The 18,029-nt window shown below is 36.7% G+C and overlaps 1 protein-coding gene across 1 annotated transcript in view; it reads left to right on the top strand.

Moving 5' to 3' along the window:
* Positions 1–811: 811 nt before the first annotated feature.
* Positions 812–18,029, top strand: part of SEMA3E (semaphorin 3E) — a 129,433-nt gene continuing 112,215 nt past the window's right edge. The window contains exon 1 of the mRNA XM_059847451.1: positions 812–1,544. Within this exon, the coding sequence (XP_059703434.1) occupies positions 1,430–1,544 (115 nt within the window). The 5' untranslated portion in view covers positions 812–1,429. The remainder of the gene's footprint in view (positions 1,545–18,029) is intronic.

Raw genomic sequence — 18,029 nt, 5'->3', positions numbered from 1 at the left:
AAAAAACAATGAGAATTATAAAGACTTAACATGACTTTAGAGCTTCATCCTATTAAAATAGTGCAATTGTTAATGTCTAAAATGCACCTTGCATAATCCTAAATGATTATATGCATGAGATCTTAATTACAGAGAACTTTATTCCTTAATTAATGTATTCCAGACATCTGTAGTTTTGATGTATAAAAACCTAGTTATTGCCATGGATATATTTTAAGTCACACATACAAAAAAGAGATGAAGTTTTCTGGTACTTGTTAGCAGTGTAAGAGGTAGCTGCTTGGCACTTTTAAATCTGATGCTGTTCATCATCACAGTGCTTTGATCAGGCTTTTATATTTTTTTAAATACTGCCCAATCCTACAGGCATCTATTCAGATAAATAGTTTTACTGACATATATAGATGCCCTCAGGTTCCAGACTCAGAGACATTTAAAATGTAAGGGGGAGACGCTGCTGTGCAAAGCACATAAGAGGGGGAAAAAAATGTAAAAAGCAGATCTTTTTCTTTAAAGTGAGGAAGTGTATACAGCTAGACTCTTTTTACCCTGATCCACTTAGGAGCACGCTGTTTAACGACACTAAGTGATAATGTACTTAAATGGTTAATGCAAGGGTTGATCCTCCTCTAAAACTGAGCTGGGAACAAAAGCTGAAATGACTTTTTGAAAGGCAGGGACAGGAGGAATTCTGACCCTTCTCCTGGCGTTTTACAACGTGAAACCACAAAGCAATTGAGGAATCAGTGCACGGCACGTGGATTAAAACGCTTCCTAGAAGCAGCCAGGACTGTGCATTGCCTAAACCCTCCCTGAACTTTCCCAGTGAATACAGCAGCCTGACAGCCCGGCTTCCCGCTGGGTGGATCCTGCAACTCCAGGAGGGAATGGCACTTCTTGTTTTTAATTAGCAAAGGTGAAAGGTGAATTAAAACTAGCTGTTTGGCAAGTCAGAGCAAGGGGCTGACTTCTGAGGAGCACCAAGGAGGAGGGTGCTTTCTCCTTTTTTCCGTGTTTTTTTTTTTTTTTTTTCCCTCCCTCCCTCCTTCTCTGAATGAATTGCCTTGCAGGAGGGACTGAAAATACAGCTTCTTCCTGAATCCACTGGCAGAGTTACTAAAGACAGCTCAAGACACAACACTGCAGAGTAACGCCTTGGAATGTCCTTGCACTTTATAAACAATTGTCCTAGGGAGGGAATATTTTTACATGACATTTGCACAGCTTGACAAATGGCTAGCTGAGGCTGTGTGCTGCTCTGATGAACGTTGAATTTCCCACAGAGGCACCCCCCAAACTGACCAAAGAGAGAGATCTAACTGCACTGGCAAAGTGGAAGTGGAAGTTGGAGCCTTAAAAACACCCCAGCAAAACAGCAAACAAACAGCAGCAGTTCAGTGAAGAGAGCAAGAAATTTATCTTGGGCAGGATGGCATCTGCTCAGGACCTTCTCATCCTGGCACTGTATGGCTTGTTACTCGAGCTACCAGCTGGATGTCACGCAGCAGATACGAGGCAGCCGAGGTTACGTCTGTCACATAAAGGTAGGTCAGTGTGTCAGGTTTTTAAAGACTTTGTACTCTGCAAGTTCATTGCCTACACTGAATGTATTGCATCAGGATTAAATTATGGTCCTTTGATAGACTAAAATGGTCCTGGTCAAAAATCTTGTGAATTGTTTCCTTGTGCTAAACTGCACCCTAGATTAAGTTTGCTGAATTCTGGAAGACTTAAGGTACTTGCAGTGATGATTTTAGACTACTGAAATGTTCTTCTACCTGAAAGTGTGTTAGATTTGCATGTCATTCTCTCTTACTCTCCACGCTGTAAGAGGCTGTCAGGTCTCTTATTAAGAGGGAGAGAAATGGAGAAGATAACCTGAAATTATTGCTGAATAAATGTGCATCATGTAACCCTTGAACAATTAAATGTCTGTTTCACTTTTAGAATTCTATCTGTCTACAAATATAGCTAAGGCAAAAGGACTGAATTCCTGTGCAACCATATGATTCATTTTCTAAACTAGCAAGTGTCATCACACTATAATTAAAATGAGTACCTGCCAATGTAAGTCTGCTTGCTGTTTAACTGAGTTACCCAAAGGAAAAATGTTATTTTTTCTGACATATTTATATTGAATACTTGGAACTTTTATTTTTGCTTAAAATTATTTAAGTCCAGCTACCTGAATGCTGAACCATTCTTCCTTATCTCCTTCAGTGTCTCTGTTCTGGATTGCATGTGATTTAAACTCTTCCCTATGATTTGGGTTTAATCCTGTGTATATATAAAATACCTGTGCACAGCCATGGTATTTCAGTTCTCTGTAGATTTGTACATTGTATACTTAGACAGGTATGAGAGATGGTCATTGCAATAGGAGAAAGAAATGTAATTGTGCAAGATAAAGTGATGATTGACCAATTAGTAATGTTTGGACATTACCTCTCAGGTACAGATTAAAGCAAAATGCTTTTTTTGCTGACATAGGTGGGAATGAGCAAATTTCAATTACTCAAGAACATTTTAATGGTTATGCAAGTAATAACTAAGCTGCATCAGTGTGAAGTACATTAGAATACCTATTTTAAGAATGGCTAAGTTTTAAGAATTATCAGCATCTAGAGATCCATGTGTATACAGCTTTACTCCTAACAAGGTTTAATTGTGTTTTATATAGCAAGCTAAATTACCAATTATAAGGAAGGGAGAAGCTGAATAGGATAATTGGTCTGAAAGTCTTGCTAGGAAGCTAGCAAGAAATCGGGCTTGCTTTTATAGGGCTGTGAAATGTTTTAGAGAAAGAAGTATTTTTCATGGAAAGCTGTCCTGTAAGTAAACAATTAATTGCTCTGAATCAAATAAATTATATGACCCCTTTTAACATATAAACCACTTTTCTTTTAGCCTATGGTTCAGAGTACAGTAGGAATGAGTGCCAAATGCTGATTGTATAATCCTTTCACTTCTCTTACTGTTGAAAATGTGCATTTGAATATTGATTTATTTCTAGATGTAACTGCTAGGACTCTAATTGTTACTGACATTTGTTCTGATGGGGTAAGTGGGATGAGAAAAGCACACTAAATGAGACAAGTAGACCAAGTCTTATGTTGGTTCAGGACTTTGGCTTAGCTGAAAATTTTGGCAAGCTCCCCACTATGGTGCTGTGACTATTAACTGCTTCTCTCCTCACTTGTAGTAGTAATTGCTTTCCAATGGCTGGAACTAGGGTACATTTCACTGCATTCTACTTCTCTTTTCAGCAGTGAGCCAGCAATTTGGCCATAACACATTATAACTCTGATATCTTCAAAGAGATCTTAAAGCATCCATTTCTCACAGAGGGCCAAACCTTACCTGCCTGATGGCAGATCCCTCAGATCCAACAACACAGAAAGATCTGTCATAAATTCCCTACCATGGTCACACACATCACCATGTTATATTTCACCTTGTACAATATCACATTTTTCTCCCTTAGGAAATGTGGCTGATTTTACAAGCAGCTTTGCAGTCAGGGAGTGCCTGGCCACATATGCCCAGCCAAGGGTTGGAAATGGCACACCTGCCTGCCACCCTGGGAACAGCTACTGCAGCCCTCCCAGCCAGAAGAATGTAGCGACCAAGCACGAAGACAATGAGCAAGTGTCACTGCTGTCCTCACTAATCAAACAGGAGCAGCAGGAGGGACCCTCATCTGAATTGCTTTTGCTCCAGAGAAAGGCTGCTGTGGGTACCAGAGAGCTTGGGGAAGTCACAAAGAGGTGGTTGTGCACCCTCTGTATGAAGGTGCTTCAGCCTGTCCTGTGAGTTGCTGTTGTGGCACAGAGGATGAAGCCTGTATGTGTAAATTTTCAGTGTGGAGTGGCTGCGGCCTCAGATAAAAAATTCCCTGCAAAGACCCTGCAGCATGGAAGTCAGCAGGCCTGCTGACTGCCTCCCTTTGGAGCTGCAGATGTTGGTGGCTGATTGGGATTCAGGCCCTTGCAAGATAGGTCAGTGCTGACTGGAATGTTAAGAGCTTCTATGATTAGTATGATGAGGTTATGGACATCAGATTTTTGTTGTTGTTGTTATGAAAGAATATTTAAAACCAGCCCATTTAAAAGTCTTGCTTCCATTCAGTCAAGAGAATTCTTGCACGAATTAGTGTCCTTTGATTGTTAACAATTCACAAATTATCTCTTGAAATCACTTTTAAAGTGGTGCTCAGTGAAAGTGAGTTAGTGGCCTGACAGTGAAGGGGAACCTTTTGCTCTCACAGCAAACCAGACCTTCACCTGCAGTGCACACATGTCTCCAAACCCACTGCAACAAGATCAGGTCCTAACCCTTGCAGAGGGGTCACCTGATGGATAGGAATACCACAATCCCCCTGCCAATTAAGGGATATGTTGTGCAACCCCTGTTTGACTCCATGGCCATTTACTCTGCTTCAGTGGGAGTTAATGAAAGTCCTGCATTCATGAACTACTGTTAAACCTGTCAAGTCAATGCAAACTGTAATGGTGATTTTTGCTGAGGCAGGTGATGGTCTTAATTCACAGTAAGTTCAAATGTGAATTTTGCTATTTCTTTATCAGATGTGACTTGATCCTATAACCGCCTAGCATTTTATGGTTCTAACTTCATTTTTAGTAAGTTGAGATAGGTTTATATCCAGAACTTAAAGGTGTTTTCCTTAAACCATCATCTTGTGTCCATTAGGAAATTTATACTGCAGTCAGTACCACTTGTGGTATTAGGGTTTTGATTGCATTAAAGGTCAGTGTTTGAAGATAACCAACCAAGATCTGTGTACTCCAATAGCTTCACATTGATTTGTAGGGATAAACATGTGTTATAGCTTGTTAATATTACAGAGGAATAAATTTCTGCATTATTAAGTTATAGGTTGACAACTTCATTTAAAAATCATTAGCTCATTTTACATACAGTACAGACTCTGGCTAATGAGGTGTTAATGGCAGCCAAGCTTCAGCCCCTATTCTTTATAGGCTGCTGGTTAAATTCTTTCCCAGTATCCCACAGTTTGAGTTCTCGCAATGGGAAATATATAATTAAGGTGAAATCAGCGCACACTGTGTGTTAAAAAGAAACTATTTACATTACAGATTGAAATGGATTGGGTTTCCAGAGGACAGGAGGGATATATTTTTATAAGCCTAACAGAGCTACACTGGAAGCATGTGGGCCTGAAAGGCACATGAAGGACATAATTGTCTAATTCAGGCATTATGCATGGTTTTATTTGTATTTCTAATTGGTTTGGGATGGTTTTTTTTCCTAGTTCATAATCATGGTAAAGAACAAAGGTGATACAGTATGAAAATGAGATGTTGAGCCGTTAGAGGGTCTGTACAGTTCTGTTGCAGTGATGGGGTCTGGTGCAGTTACGTGCAGGAATTTGCACATCTTGAGGCATCTGTGTTCTGTTTTACCCACTACTTTCTCTTGAGTGGCTTGAGGGGTTTTGGCATTACCTGACCTCAGGTTGTGTAGCTGTGCACTGGACACTGCTCTTGTCTGGAAAAAGTGTGGTTAAGAAGCAGCTGTGCCTCCCTTACCCTTTGAAATATGTCTTTTTTACCTGTTGTTGGAACAGCTTGCAACTTTCTACAGTAGAGTCAAGCTGCAGCAGGCAGAAGGAGCAGATTGAACTTAGAAGGAAATCATCTGGGTTAAAAAATGTTTTCTCCAAGCACAAATATTTCAAATAGTAACATACTAATAAGGGAGAGATGAAATGTTGCAGACAAAAACTGATACTCTCCTTGTTCACAGTCAGATTTTAGTATGTAAAATGTGTAATATAAAACATTTAATGTAAAAGAATTTAGTTTTTTTAGGGCTGACTAGTCATCCTGGAGGGCTGCTGAGGTCTGTTACAGCAGAAAAAATGTTTCTTTGCCATTTGCAGGAACTGCAGTTTCAGCACACCTACTTTAGCTTTCCTGATATTTGCAATTTAGAATTTATTTTAATTAAGACTAAGAGTTTCACCGTGTTTATCCGTGATATCTTACTCTGTTCTCTAGCTAGAGGGCAGTAAAATTTACTCAGGGGCTAACAACTACATTGAGTAACAAAAATGTAGGGCATATTTAGACCATTATTTCCAAATTCTAAAGTAGGCAAATATGTTTAATCAAAGTATAGTATTTTAAATTAGTATTCACCTGGCCACATAATTCATGGCTAATTAATGACTAGCCACATAACCCAAAGCTGAATCATGACTGGTTCAATTTCATACAAGAAAATGTTTTCTATTTCTCACAGCTTTCACTGGTTTTGAATGACTAGGAAAGAACAGTTTTCCTACCAAAGCAAATTCAAATTCAATAAAGATGTTAATTCAGGCTTGTTATAAATCACCTTGACCTTGTACCAAGATAAGGAACTGACTTGTGGTCTTTGTTTATATATAGTCCAGAGAGGTCTATGTACAAAGAAAGTAGAGGATATTATATATGTATTCACACACAGATATATATACACATAAATATATATATATATCTGTAAAATATGTGTGTGTGTATATAATAGATTGAAGTTTTTGTATTTCTTACATTGAATTAAAGAGCAGTAAAATTCCAGGGGTTTAGAAACTGTTTTTTTTTATGGCTCCACACATAAATGTACTTGGGTATAAGAGCTGATAACCAGAATGATGAGTGTTTGGAAAAAACACGTGACAAGTAATATTTTATAATTCCTGAGGCCACATAGAACTCAATGTCAGCTTAGAAATATCTAAGGCAAAGATGCACAAGCATCTCTAGGCTTCTTTTGGGGCAGAGAGGAGAGCTTTTGCACCTCCCACTGGATAGGCAACTGGTTGTCTACCAACATTTAGGACAAGATTTAGGTTTATTATCTATCCATATCACAAAGGGTGACTGCTAGGAAGTTCTGGAGTGCTTACAAGTAATCCTAGAGCGCCTTGCTCACTGAGACAGGAATTTTTTGGCAGAGAATTTATGCTAGTTCCTTTCATAACTGCATTTTGTTGACAAAGGCTGCTGTAAGTATAGCTGTAGCAGAGCTCTGAGGTGATAAGTGCCACTCCAGGGATGCAGGAGCAGACGGTTTGCAGCCTAACATCAATCACTTTCCTCTTCCTGCTTTAAAGAACTAAGCACTATCTGAAGGTGCAAGACCAGAATATCCTGCATGTTGCTGCTTCTCTGCAGCTAACTCCCTGCTTTCAAAGTGATAACACCATCTGCTATTTTAAACTCTTCATCAGATATCGTACTCATCACTATTTCACTGAAAGCAGGCGTTATATTTTGCTTAAATGAAAAGAGGATTAATGTTATTTACATGATTTACAGTGTGCAAGGGTGAGCATCTGTGTCAGGCCTTTTGAGAAACTTTTGATCAATAAATATACTGAAAGTGTGCAATGGAAATTTATATATTATTAAAACTCTTGCCCTGGTTCTCTTGTAGCCAGGCAAATGTGATGAAGTTATAGCATGCAGACAGTGTAATTACAAAAATCATCATTTCTTGAAGAAATTCATAGCCTGTAGGGATAACGATAACAATCTTTGTTTTACAGGGAAAAAAAGCCCTCTTGAGTATACTATTTAAAATGTTTTGTGTTGGTTAGTTAATGTTTGGCATTTATTTAAATCAGTTAAGAATTCAGGATTAAACATGAAAGAGCATGTTGAAAAAGAATGAAAATATTGCATTATAAAAATAAGCAGTACTTTAGCCATAATTTCAAACTCCTCTTAAGAAAGGACGTAAATAATTTTGAAGAAACAATATTTGAGAAGTTTTAAAAATAAATTCCATCTTTAAATTGAAAAATTTAAATTGTCATTACCAAGATTCAGTTTGAAGAACTGAATCTACTGAGCCTACTGTATATATTAAAACAAAGGAAACCATCATGATTCTCTCAGAGCACAACTTTAAAACCAATATATTTATCTCACATTGACAAATTCCATTTTTCCCTTGATCTTGGTTCTTCTGATCACCCTCAAGGCTACAATTTCTTGGTTTGGAAGAGAGATTTCTCCTTGTTAATGATTTCAATTGAAAGCTGACTTCAATGTGCTTTTCCTCTAAGCATTTTCTTCTTTGTTTAAGCTATAAATTGATATGCTTTCACTCATGCTGCATCCTCTTGGCAAACTGTTTTATAGCAGTCTAAAGACTATTTTTTTCCCCTTTCAAAACAATGTAAAGCAGGAATGTACCATTATATATTCAGTTTTTTTCTTACCCTGTGATGATTTTCATGCTTAGAAAAATCACCCAAGCAAAAGTATTTCAAGATAAATTATGTTTGGTGGTTTTTTGGTTTTTTTTTCATTTTTTAAGACACGATGTTACAAACAGAAGGAGTGGTTTCTCTGGTTTGTCTCAGGGGTTCCTTGTGGCATTTTGATGCTAGACCTCTTCAAAGGATTTGTAAATTGCAGCACATTACAATCAAGCCTCCAAATGCAATGTTTAGCTGCACTGCTCTTGGTGAATGTATAATCTTAGTGACAAATCTTTGATCCTCTTCTAGTCTACTCATTCTTATTTTACCTGAAATTTAGAAGACCTCCAGAATGTAATGGCATGTAAAAGGTTCCTTTTACAGTTTCTGTGCAAGTATGTACAGGAGGTCTGCAACCACAGAGTTGTCAAAGGGATGCCTGCCAAACATCTTGGCCCTGGCATGACACCCAGCCTGTGTGTGCAGCCAATAGCTGCAAAACTTGATTCACTCATGTAGCTGCAAAAAAATTTTTGATGAAATAAAAGTTGAATCTCATCTTTAAATTACTTTTTATTAGTCTCAGGTGAAAGCAGAGAATTGGCAGTTGTTTATGCCATGTCTTTCTACCCTGTCTCGCTAGAGTACCTGGTGTGCTTTATTGCCTCTTCTGTCAATCAGAGTCTGCTCAACTCTTATTAAAAGTCAACAAGAGTCCTCCAGTTACATGTAATGATCTAAGATTTGTTGCTGAATGCAGTGTTGTGTTTCAGACTGAAACTTTATTTGCCCTGTGGAAGTGCCAACCTTCTCCCTCGTAAACTCCACAAGAGCAGAACCAATTCCGTGTGCCAGGAAGCAGCAACGCTCCATCGTGCTGTCTTTGCTTTTCCATGGGGAAGCACAGTGCCATAGCTCTCTGTATCTCACCTGCCTGCTACTGATTGGCTCCTGGTACTCAGCCCTCCAGTATCAAGGAAGGGATTCAAAACTGGTTTTGTCAACTTCTGCACATTACAAAGTCAATGTAAAAGAAATCTTCTAGTGGTCTAATGGCAAAGCCTAGTTTTGCATATACATGTAACATTCAAAAATTGTATTACCATTCTTGGTTGAATTTTCATATCAGAAGTTCCTAATTGTGAAAGAAACTTTCTAGTCAAGGAAGACTATATGAGAAACATGAGATTGTCTGCTTTGTGGGATCTATTGCAATATAGTTCAAAGTATCTTTACGAATATTTAACGTGAAAATACAGAAAAAAATTAAAGGCCAAATTTTTCATTAATGAAAAATAAAAAAAACCAACAACCAAAACTCAACCAAAAAATGTCTAGTAGCCAAAAATGGGAGAAAGACAAAAATATCACTGACAGCTTCTCCTGTTTCTTTGGCCTGAGCAAAAGATGTTCATTATTTATAAGAATTTGATGACAGGCAATATACAGTACTCTTCAGACTATGATTTGGCAGGAATAGATAGAAAAAAGGTTGTTTATGGTCCTTGTGAAATCATGTTGCTAGCATTTTTACTACATCAGTAATGAAGAATTTCAGGTTTTAGGAGATTTGCTTGTTCAGCATTTGCAGTTTATCTTCTCTATTTTTTTTTAAATCCCGAAAAATATATTTATATGCAAACATAAATTCTCAACCCGTGCTAGTCTCCTCTAACATGATTATGGGTCTTTTTTTTTTTTTTTTTCCCAAAAAATCATTCTCTAAACCAAGGGACCAGTGCTTGGAAGACAGGCATTCAGTGAAAGAAGATTTAACTCCTCTTCACATCCTTAATGTATCTGTTCTCTACTTCTGTGTTTATTTTCATCTAAAGGATTCCTGACTTCATACTGTGAAGCAATTGAAGCTTCTGTGGGGAGTCAAACAATGGGGTTTTTACTGTTGCTAAGTTTGCTTTATAAGCTCTTTCTTACAACACAGTTGTTTAATAGGCCTAGTAAAGTGGTGAATGCAGCTGTAAATACATCTTTTATTTGTTGATGTGCAATAAACATCACAAGGATTTTGGTCTTTTCTTATTCTGATCTTCCTGACATTGGTGAAAAGAAATGGTACAAAATAAATGAAAAGTGCCTTAAACTGATTGCAGAAAACAACAGACCCCACATACCTAAGGGTTACTACCTTGTTTCTCTTTTAACAGATGGTTTCTCCCAGCAGTGTTACTAAAACATAATAATAGCAAAATAATAGGTTTCTTGATGGGAGGGAACTATTCCAGATAGCACTATTCACTGGGGTCATCACTAAAGGTCATTTTTCATCCAGAAAGCTAAAGGTTAGCAAGTGTTGCCCAATTCCATGAGCTCCTGCAATTCTTTATTTATGATTAAGCTAAGTGCTCTCCTGTGGGTGTGTGGTAAAAGCCAAGAGTAAAGGAAAATAAGCCCATTCCTTTATATATTAAATATTTAATCTTGGTTGATTGAGAATGGTATGATGCAAAGCTTGAAAGTATGTGCTGTCTGGGAGCCCAGAAAGACATAAGCTGTCTTGGAGATCTTGTTCTTATTAATGTTGTTGCTGAGAAAATGTCTTGTCTTTACGTGCCTGTGTTTACATGCAGTAAGTCATTATTCTCTCTTCTCTGCTTATCTTAGGCATGGCCATGTCCTCCTGCATATTTTCAGGTTACACAAGCATCTGGGATAGCAGTCATTTCTAAACACACTGCTGAGAAGGTGTTAAAGTATTCAGCAGGTTCAGCACTTATTATAGCTCATAACCAGGCTGTAAACAGTCCCAAGCACTTTACTGATTCCATAGTATTCCTTGTTGAGTGACTGCAGCTTCTGTGGTTTAACACTCAAGCTCTGCAGTGGGTTATTTCATTTCTAAAATAATTGAGTTTTTGTAAATAAAATGCTTCACATTTAGAAGTCAAAGTTACAGTAAAGAGTGTTTCTCCAACAATGTCTCAGAATGCAATAAACTGTCCTTAAATTCTGCTGCTAAATATATGAAACCTTTATTACAAAAACAGAATACTTAATACAAAAATTGAACAGAGACCTTATTTCACTAATTACAATAGCAAATCTCCCATAAACTTTTGTGACCACAAAGCTGACAGGGTATTCCTGGCTCCTGACCTTACTCTCTGAAAGAGGTGATCCATTTGTTCATTGTGTTTCACCTGGAGGTGTATTTCCATCTCTGTTGAGTTTAGAGGAGGAATAGTGGTCAGCTTAAACCAGAGTCCTTACATTTCAATAAAAGTAAGTAAGATGAATTTGGGAAGAATCTCTGAAGATAGGTCTAGCATGTTACACCTGCAAGGGTAAAACCCTTTGAGAATTACTTCGTGCAGAGTTTACAAGCTGCAGTACTGTTGCCTTGATAAACTATAAGTGAAGATATTATTCCTAAGTAGTGTGTCTTTGATCTAATAATGGCCTGGAAGAAGAGTAGTCATTGGAGCAGTGTAAGCTGCTCCCAGAGCTGCTGGACACAATGGCCTCTGGTCCACAGTAATGACTGATGTGTTTGCACCTGCTTCCATGCAGAATATGCTGATTTAGATTAAGCATGACGTGCTTAGGTTAAGCAGCTTTCAGAACAGTTTAAACTAAATTGATGTACTTTTGTATGAAATAGGTGAGCCATTCACAGCTGTCTGCCATAGCTCAGCTACTCCTTAGCAAAGAAGCAGTAAAAAACTGCTGGAGGTTAGATACAAGCTAAATTATTTTCACTGCACACAAAGTGGCCTTAAAGACTGTATCCTAAAGCTTTGGTTCTTATAAGTATTTGGTCTTATGCACTTTTAATTATACAAATTGCACTTTTAATTATACAAATTGCCTCTTTGATTGAAAGTTAAGTTGGGGTTTGTTTGCAAGATCAAAATCTATGGCATGGATTTTTTGAGGCCATCCCTGTAGTGAGATCCATTAAGATCAATGACAAAAGTTGTTCTATTTTGCCCAGGCATTACAAAGCAACTTTAAACTTTGAAAATTCTGATTTAGGTGTAAAATTTCACTTTCTATTTTATTTTCCAGTTAAACACTTATGGAAAATCTTGAGAATTACAACTTACTGCCCTCCTCTGTCATAAGGAAAATGGTATTTCCAGAAGATGCTTCTTTGAGGCTTTTATAGAGCACTGTAATATGTGTGGCTACATGTCATTTAGAATTGTGGAATAAATTTTATAAGTGCTATATGTGGTCTCTGTAATTTTCTTGACATGGAACAACCCCTTGCTTTCTTAGAAAATGTAACAGATTACTTCATACTGTCAGGCTAATGGATTTTTTTTTCTTTTTTGTGGTTTCACATTTACTGCTTTAATGTGTAATAGTACTAAAATTCTTGAGCTGTAAAATTAGATGTCTAGGCTGTTGAAAACTCCTTGTACTTTTAATTTAAGAGTAAAACAAAGCAAAAAAATTACAGCATGGAGATTTAAAAATAATAATAACGTGTTTGTACATTCTTGTGAAACAGTTCCTGAAGTGTGCTGTGAATTTGATAGCAGCATAGAAATGCTTTACCTTGGGATTGTTGAAAGGTAACAGAGATATTGACATTTCCTGATATCTGATACCAGTGCCTGGGAGTGATGCAGGACCCATGGGGAAAATCTGAGAGTTAAACTTGTCATGTCTTAGCATGTTTTAGATTTTAAATGTTCTATACTATAAATTAAAGTGCAGAAAGTAGGTTTCTAACCTATGATGAAAAGGTGCTCCAGAGATTTCTGAATTACTCATACATTATATGCAGGACTGTAGCCTGGCTTCAGCCTTGTTGGAGTGGTTTGGCCTCTGCATTCAGCTTTTCACTCATGGTGAGAAGTTTCTGCAGGTGTTGATTTCTGTGTGAATTTTGTCTCAGTGGTTTTGCTTTGTAAGTGTTTGGTCCTTCAGTCTTCAAGGTCTGCTTATGCCAGGCATTTTAATTTTGATGGCAGAGGTTAGCAGTTACAGCATCCACCTGAGCACCATAATTATGGTTGCAGACACATCACAGTGGCACAGGGAGAGAACACTTTCCTGTTGGCATCTTGAGTCCTGCAGTTGGTTTCACAGGAATTGTAACAATGCTGATACTGCTTACTCACTACAGAATTGTTTACAGACATTTAAAAATGCATTTGAGAGCACTAGAGTGTGGAGGTAGATCCTGAGAGCAGGTTCCATAATTGGATTTTAAAGCCTTGCTGATCTTAATGCTGTTGATTGGACAAGACTTGCTTTTAACCCATCAGGTCCTAATCTAAACATATACTGACTTATAATCCTTAGAAAGACCTCACACCTCCTGAAAATGTAGAAGATTAACCCAGATAAAGACTTCAAAACTGATGGTTGGTGTCTATCTTGGATGGTGAAATCCAGAGATCTGATATGATGGTTATAGAAGTTATAGTACCTATGAAACTTGTTTTTAAACCAAATATTTTATAATTAAACTATTTATTGTTTGGAAGGCAAGGCCTTTTATTTCACTGAGAGGTTTTTTTGTTGGGTTTATTCAATCACCAATAATGTGTGATCACCAATTAGATTTGAGAAATCTGGATTCATTTGACATTTTATGGAAAACTTTCAGCAAGCTCCTGGGATTTATTTAAGTCTTGCTAAACCTCATAATTTGCTTCCCAGTAGAATTATACAACCTACATGGAGACTAAAGCTTCCTTCCAGCTACCTATTGTTTTATCTCAAGAGAATGAAATACCTCTGAGTAGTGTGACACTGGCAAAGAGGCATATGAACATGCCTCAATAGCAGGCTATCATTAAAGAAGATAAACTTGGAAATGAAAGATGTATTCTATACTCCCATATCCTGATATCACATGTTCCTTGGGTTTTTTTTTCCTGTTCTTTCCTCTACTGAAATAGTCTGAGATGTTATTTTCTTTATCACCAGCTTTTTTAATATCTTCACTTTTTGTTAAATCACTTAATTCTTCCAAAGTCAAACTCCCTTTTCCTCATCCCTAATGTTTTCCTACTGCAGATATAAGGGCATCCCAGGCACTATGTCTCCTTTATAGCAACTATATCTCTCTCATGGAACCTTCCACAGTATTTCTTCAACTCTTTTGATTCATTAAACACTTATTTGGCTTTCTAGGTGGGCCAAAACCAGCAGAGGTATGATTGTTTCTACATGGACTTGTGGACCAGTTAGTTTGCACGTGCTAATTGGCAGTTAATTGGCCTGCTAATTGTATTAGTTGTCTAATGATTTTGTTCTCCTTTTTTAAGGGACTAATGGAGTATTTCTATTTCTTAGCTGCTGACTTTCAGGAAACTTGGAAAAACTTGATGTTTTTTAGACTGCCCATACTGCTCACTCTTTTCCCACAGAATTTAAAATTGGTCAGTGGGATCTCATGTGTCATAGGGAACAAGGATTTTGTCACCAATTGGCTGAGTGCTCCAGAACACCTGATTTTCTAAGGAAATTAGATCACAAGGCAATCAAATAATATTTACTGTGATAAATTGTTCCTGTCTTCTGGTGCTTCCAAACTAATAATTCTGTAGAGAAGTCAGATAACTACTGACATTTCAATGGCAACGTAATTATCTTTTCCAATAGCTCCTATGGAAATTTCAGTCTCCTGTGTTGCAGGTAGCTGTTCCTATGAAATCTACATGATAGCTAATCATGATTTAGCCTAGTGGTATTTTCTTATTTAATGAATTAAAGGCACTAAATCTGTATTCTTAAGGATTAAGAGAATTAAAATTTATAAAAACATGGGGATTTTTTTTGGCAGTGACTTGAAGACAGTGGAATAAATGAGTACTTGGAAGCTATTTTCTGTGCTACTACTTGCTTTCAAATGGGTTAGAATTATTATCCTAGGCCTTTCCTCTAGGATTTAGACATGCTTTTATTCCCAGGAGAGCATTGGTGATGTTCATGCACGTGGAGATTTCTGGAGTACCAATATTAAAGCCAAGGAATGATGGAAGTGTCCCAGATCAATATAATGCTAAAGCAAAAGAACATTTGGAAAAAAAGGGCACATAAATTCTATATGACTGAAAGATGAGAGTCCTCACTAGATAAACATTTGCACTGGATGTTTAGAGAAGACCATATAACTGAGGTAGTGAGATGGGCCTTCATCTGCCCTAAATCAAACCCACTATATCAGTACTGGCAATCTTTTCCCAAATGATTTGCTAACATGAAAATTTCAAAAAAAGAAGGATCAGGCTGGCAGTTGAAAAGTGCATTAGACAAGCAAGTTAAAAACTACAGTCTATGGGTATCTGAGCACATTCTACTTTAGGAGTAATAACAAAAAAGCATTCTGTATTTACTTTGTATTATCTTAGATGGTGTCATTCTCAGCTCAGACTGATAAACTAGTAATAAATTGTTATATGCTTTGCTAACAAGCAGGGTTTTTTTTTATCTGTAATCTCTAAAGTTTTTAAGTGAAGCATTTTATTTAAAGTGTTTTGAGATACTAAGTTAGATAAATTAACCTTTTTCCTTGTATTGATTGTGCTGTAAATGCATTCCAAAAATTCTAGTGTGCTGATGAAACCAAATTTTTCCTTAAGCTGCTGCCATTTGTTCTTCTGTAATGTTTATCTAGATACTGTTAATTAACTTCAATTTTACAGATAGTTTAGGAATGCTAAAAGGAGCCTTGTCCTATCTCAGTTGTCAGAAACAGTAGCAATGCTTTGAAAAAGTAAATGGCTGCTGTCTTTCAGTTTTAGACTCCACAATGATGCTTAGTTTTGTTCACAGATAAGAATTTAATACAGAAATTTCATATGAACTGGTTTAGTGATGACTGCCATTTTAATAAATTGGGGTACAACATTTTTCTTTGAAGTCCCAGGTTTTGAAATTAGAGGTTCTTGAGAATAAGTCAGAGTTTTTGAAAATTATTGTGTTCAACATTGCATAAAATTCTTGGAAACAATAACTTTTCAAGGTTTCAAATATTGAAAAAAATCAAAAGTAAATTGAAAGAGTTTTGCACTTACTTCTGGAAATATTACACGTTTTTTTGGAAAATCTCATCTGCCATTATAAGAGATCCCGAGCTGGCCAAAATCTTTTTTTGTTTTTTGGATGAATGTGAATAAGTACTAAAAATTTAACACAATATCAGTGACTTTAAATGATGCTCCTTCTCTAGGACTGAGGTTTATCATCATTACTTGAAACAAGTATGTCTTGAAAAGTTATTTTATTAAATTATTATGATGAAGAACAAAGCAAATGTTCAGTTGCTCATTTATTCTAAAGTAGCATTGGTGGCATGGATCCTTCTGTAGAGAACTTCCCTGGTTTGGGGCTTGTCTCCAGATTCTTCAGATTTGATGTTTACTTTGCAATTCACACATGCAGGGCTCAGGAAGAGTTTCCAGTGCTTTACCAAATCATATGGCTATAAGTGCACATTTCCAGCCTGCTGAAAATATAAATTAAACTAACTTCACAGCATTGTTTGTAATTTGAGGCTAAAATTTCTCGATTCAGAGGCATTAATGCTAAATTGTTGCCTCATCATAACTTGGTCAAGTATCAAATACCCCTCAGTTCATGTTCATGACTGATTCTCTTCTATTGGCCTCAATGGGCTATATGTTTCTTTTGAAAAAATTATTGCCTAATGCAAAAAAAAAAAAAAAAAAGAGTCCAAGACTCTTTTTACTCTGCTACTGGAGTTTTTAAAATTCATTTTCCTGATTCTTAGATGTCCAGAAATAGTTATGATTATTATCTTGTGTTTATGTACCTTCCAGCTAGTAATACAAGGATTTAAGTTAACTTCATATTATGTGGGTCTAGTTATTTTTTGGTATATCTTTCATTTTTGTTTTGGTTTTAACTCTCTTCTGAAATGTCATATCTTAGGTTAATTTTTTTTTAATATGTTATATTATTGCTGCTCTAAGACAACTTAATTCTGATTTGATCACTGTTACTTAATATCTCAAGTATATTTTTTTTTCTATTTTTGATTAAAACTTCGTTTTATATGTTCCAAAACAAGCCATTCCAACAAGGAATCATTCAACATGCAAAACAGAATTTCCTTAGATGTTTTCTTTATTATGCCAGATAATTAAAAAAGGAGATGTCCAAGACATGTTTTAATATCTCATTATTCTTTTCTGTATCATCACTAATCTTAGCCAAGACCATGCCTTCAGCATTCTCTCCAGTGGAAGCAGTAGTAGAAGTATCTTTATGGCTCTGTTTGTGTACATTAATTTAAGATATAAATGTGCTTCTCATATTTTAGAATACACATAATTTATTTCAACAGTTACATTAGATGTAGATTCTTGTTTGTATACCCTGGAAGTGTTTCCACCCATTCTTTTGTGGTCTATCCCTCTTCTTCAATTTTGGGAGCTCTGGATGAAGAAACGCTTAAAGATTTTTACAAAAAGAGGAGTTTCTGTATTGTCTGGGGGTTTGGTGTTTTTTAATTTGAAAAAACTACTGAAAATGCAGAAAGCAACAGTTAAATTTTCAGCTCAAGGTATAAGGATTTAGTTGTGCCAGGGGAGGTTTATGCTGGATATTAGGAAAAGGTTCTACATGGAAAAGGTTGTCAAGCATTGAATCAGGCTGCCTAGAGAAGTGTATAGATGGAGTGTTTAGATTTAATGGTGGGTTGGCAGTGCTGGGTTTGTGGTTTAACTCAAGGATCTCAGGGGCCTTTTCCAACCTAAATGTTTCTCTGATTCTGTGTTTTGTGATGTTTGAAAAGACACGGGTCCACCGTTTTTTTCAACTCTGTCAATCTGGTCCTAATCCCATTCAGAAA

Source organism: Haemorhous mexicanus, chromosome 5 (genome assembly GCF_027477595.1).
Source record: "Haemorhous mexicanus isolate bHaeMex1 chromosome 5, bHaeMex1.pri, whole genome shotgun sequence".
NCBI lineage: Eukaryota > Metazoa > Chordata > Aves > Passeriformes > Fringillidae > Haemorhous > Haemorhous mexicanus.
Note: the sequence above shows the minus strand (reverse complement) of the source record. Positions and strands in the feature narration are given on the sequence as shown.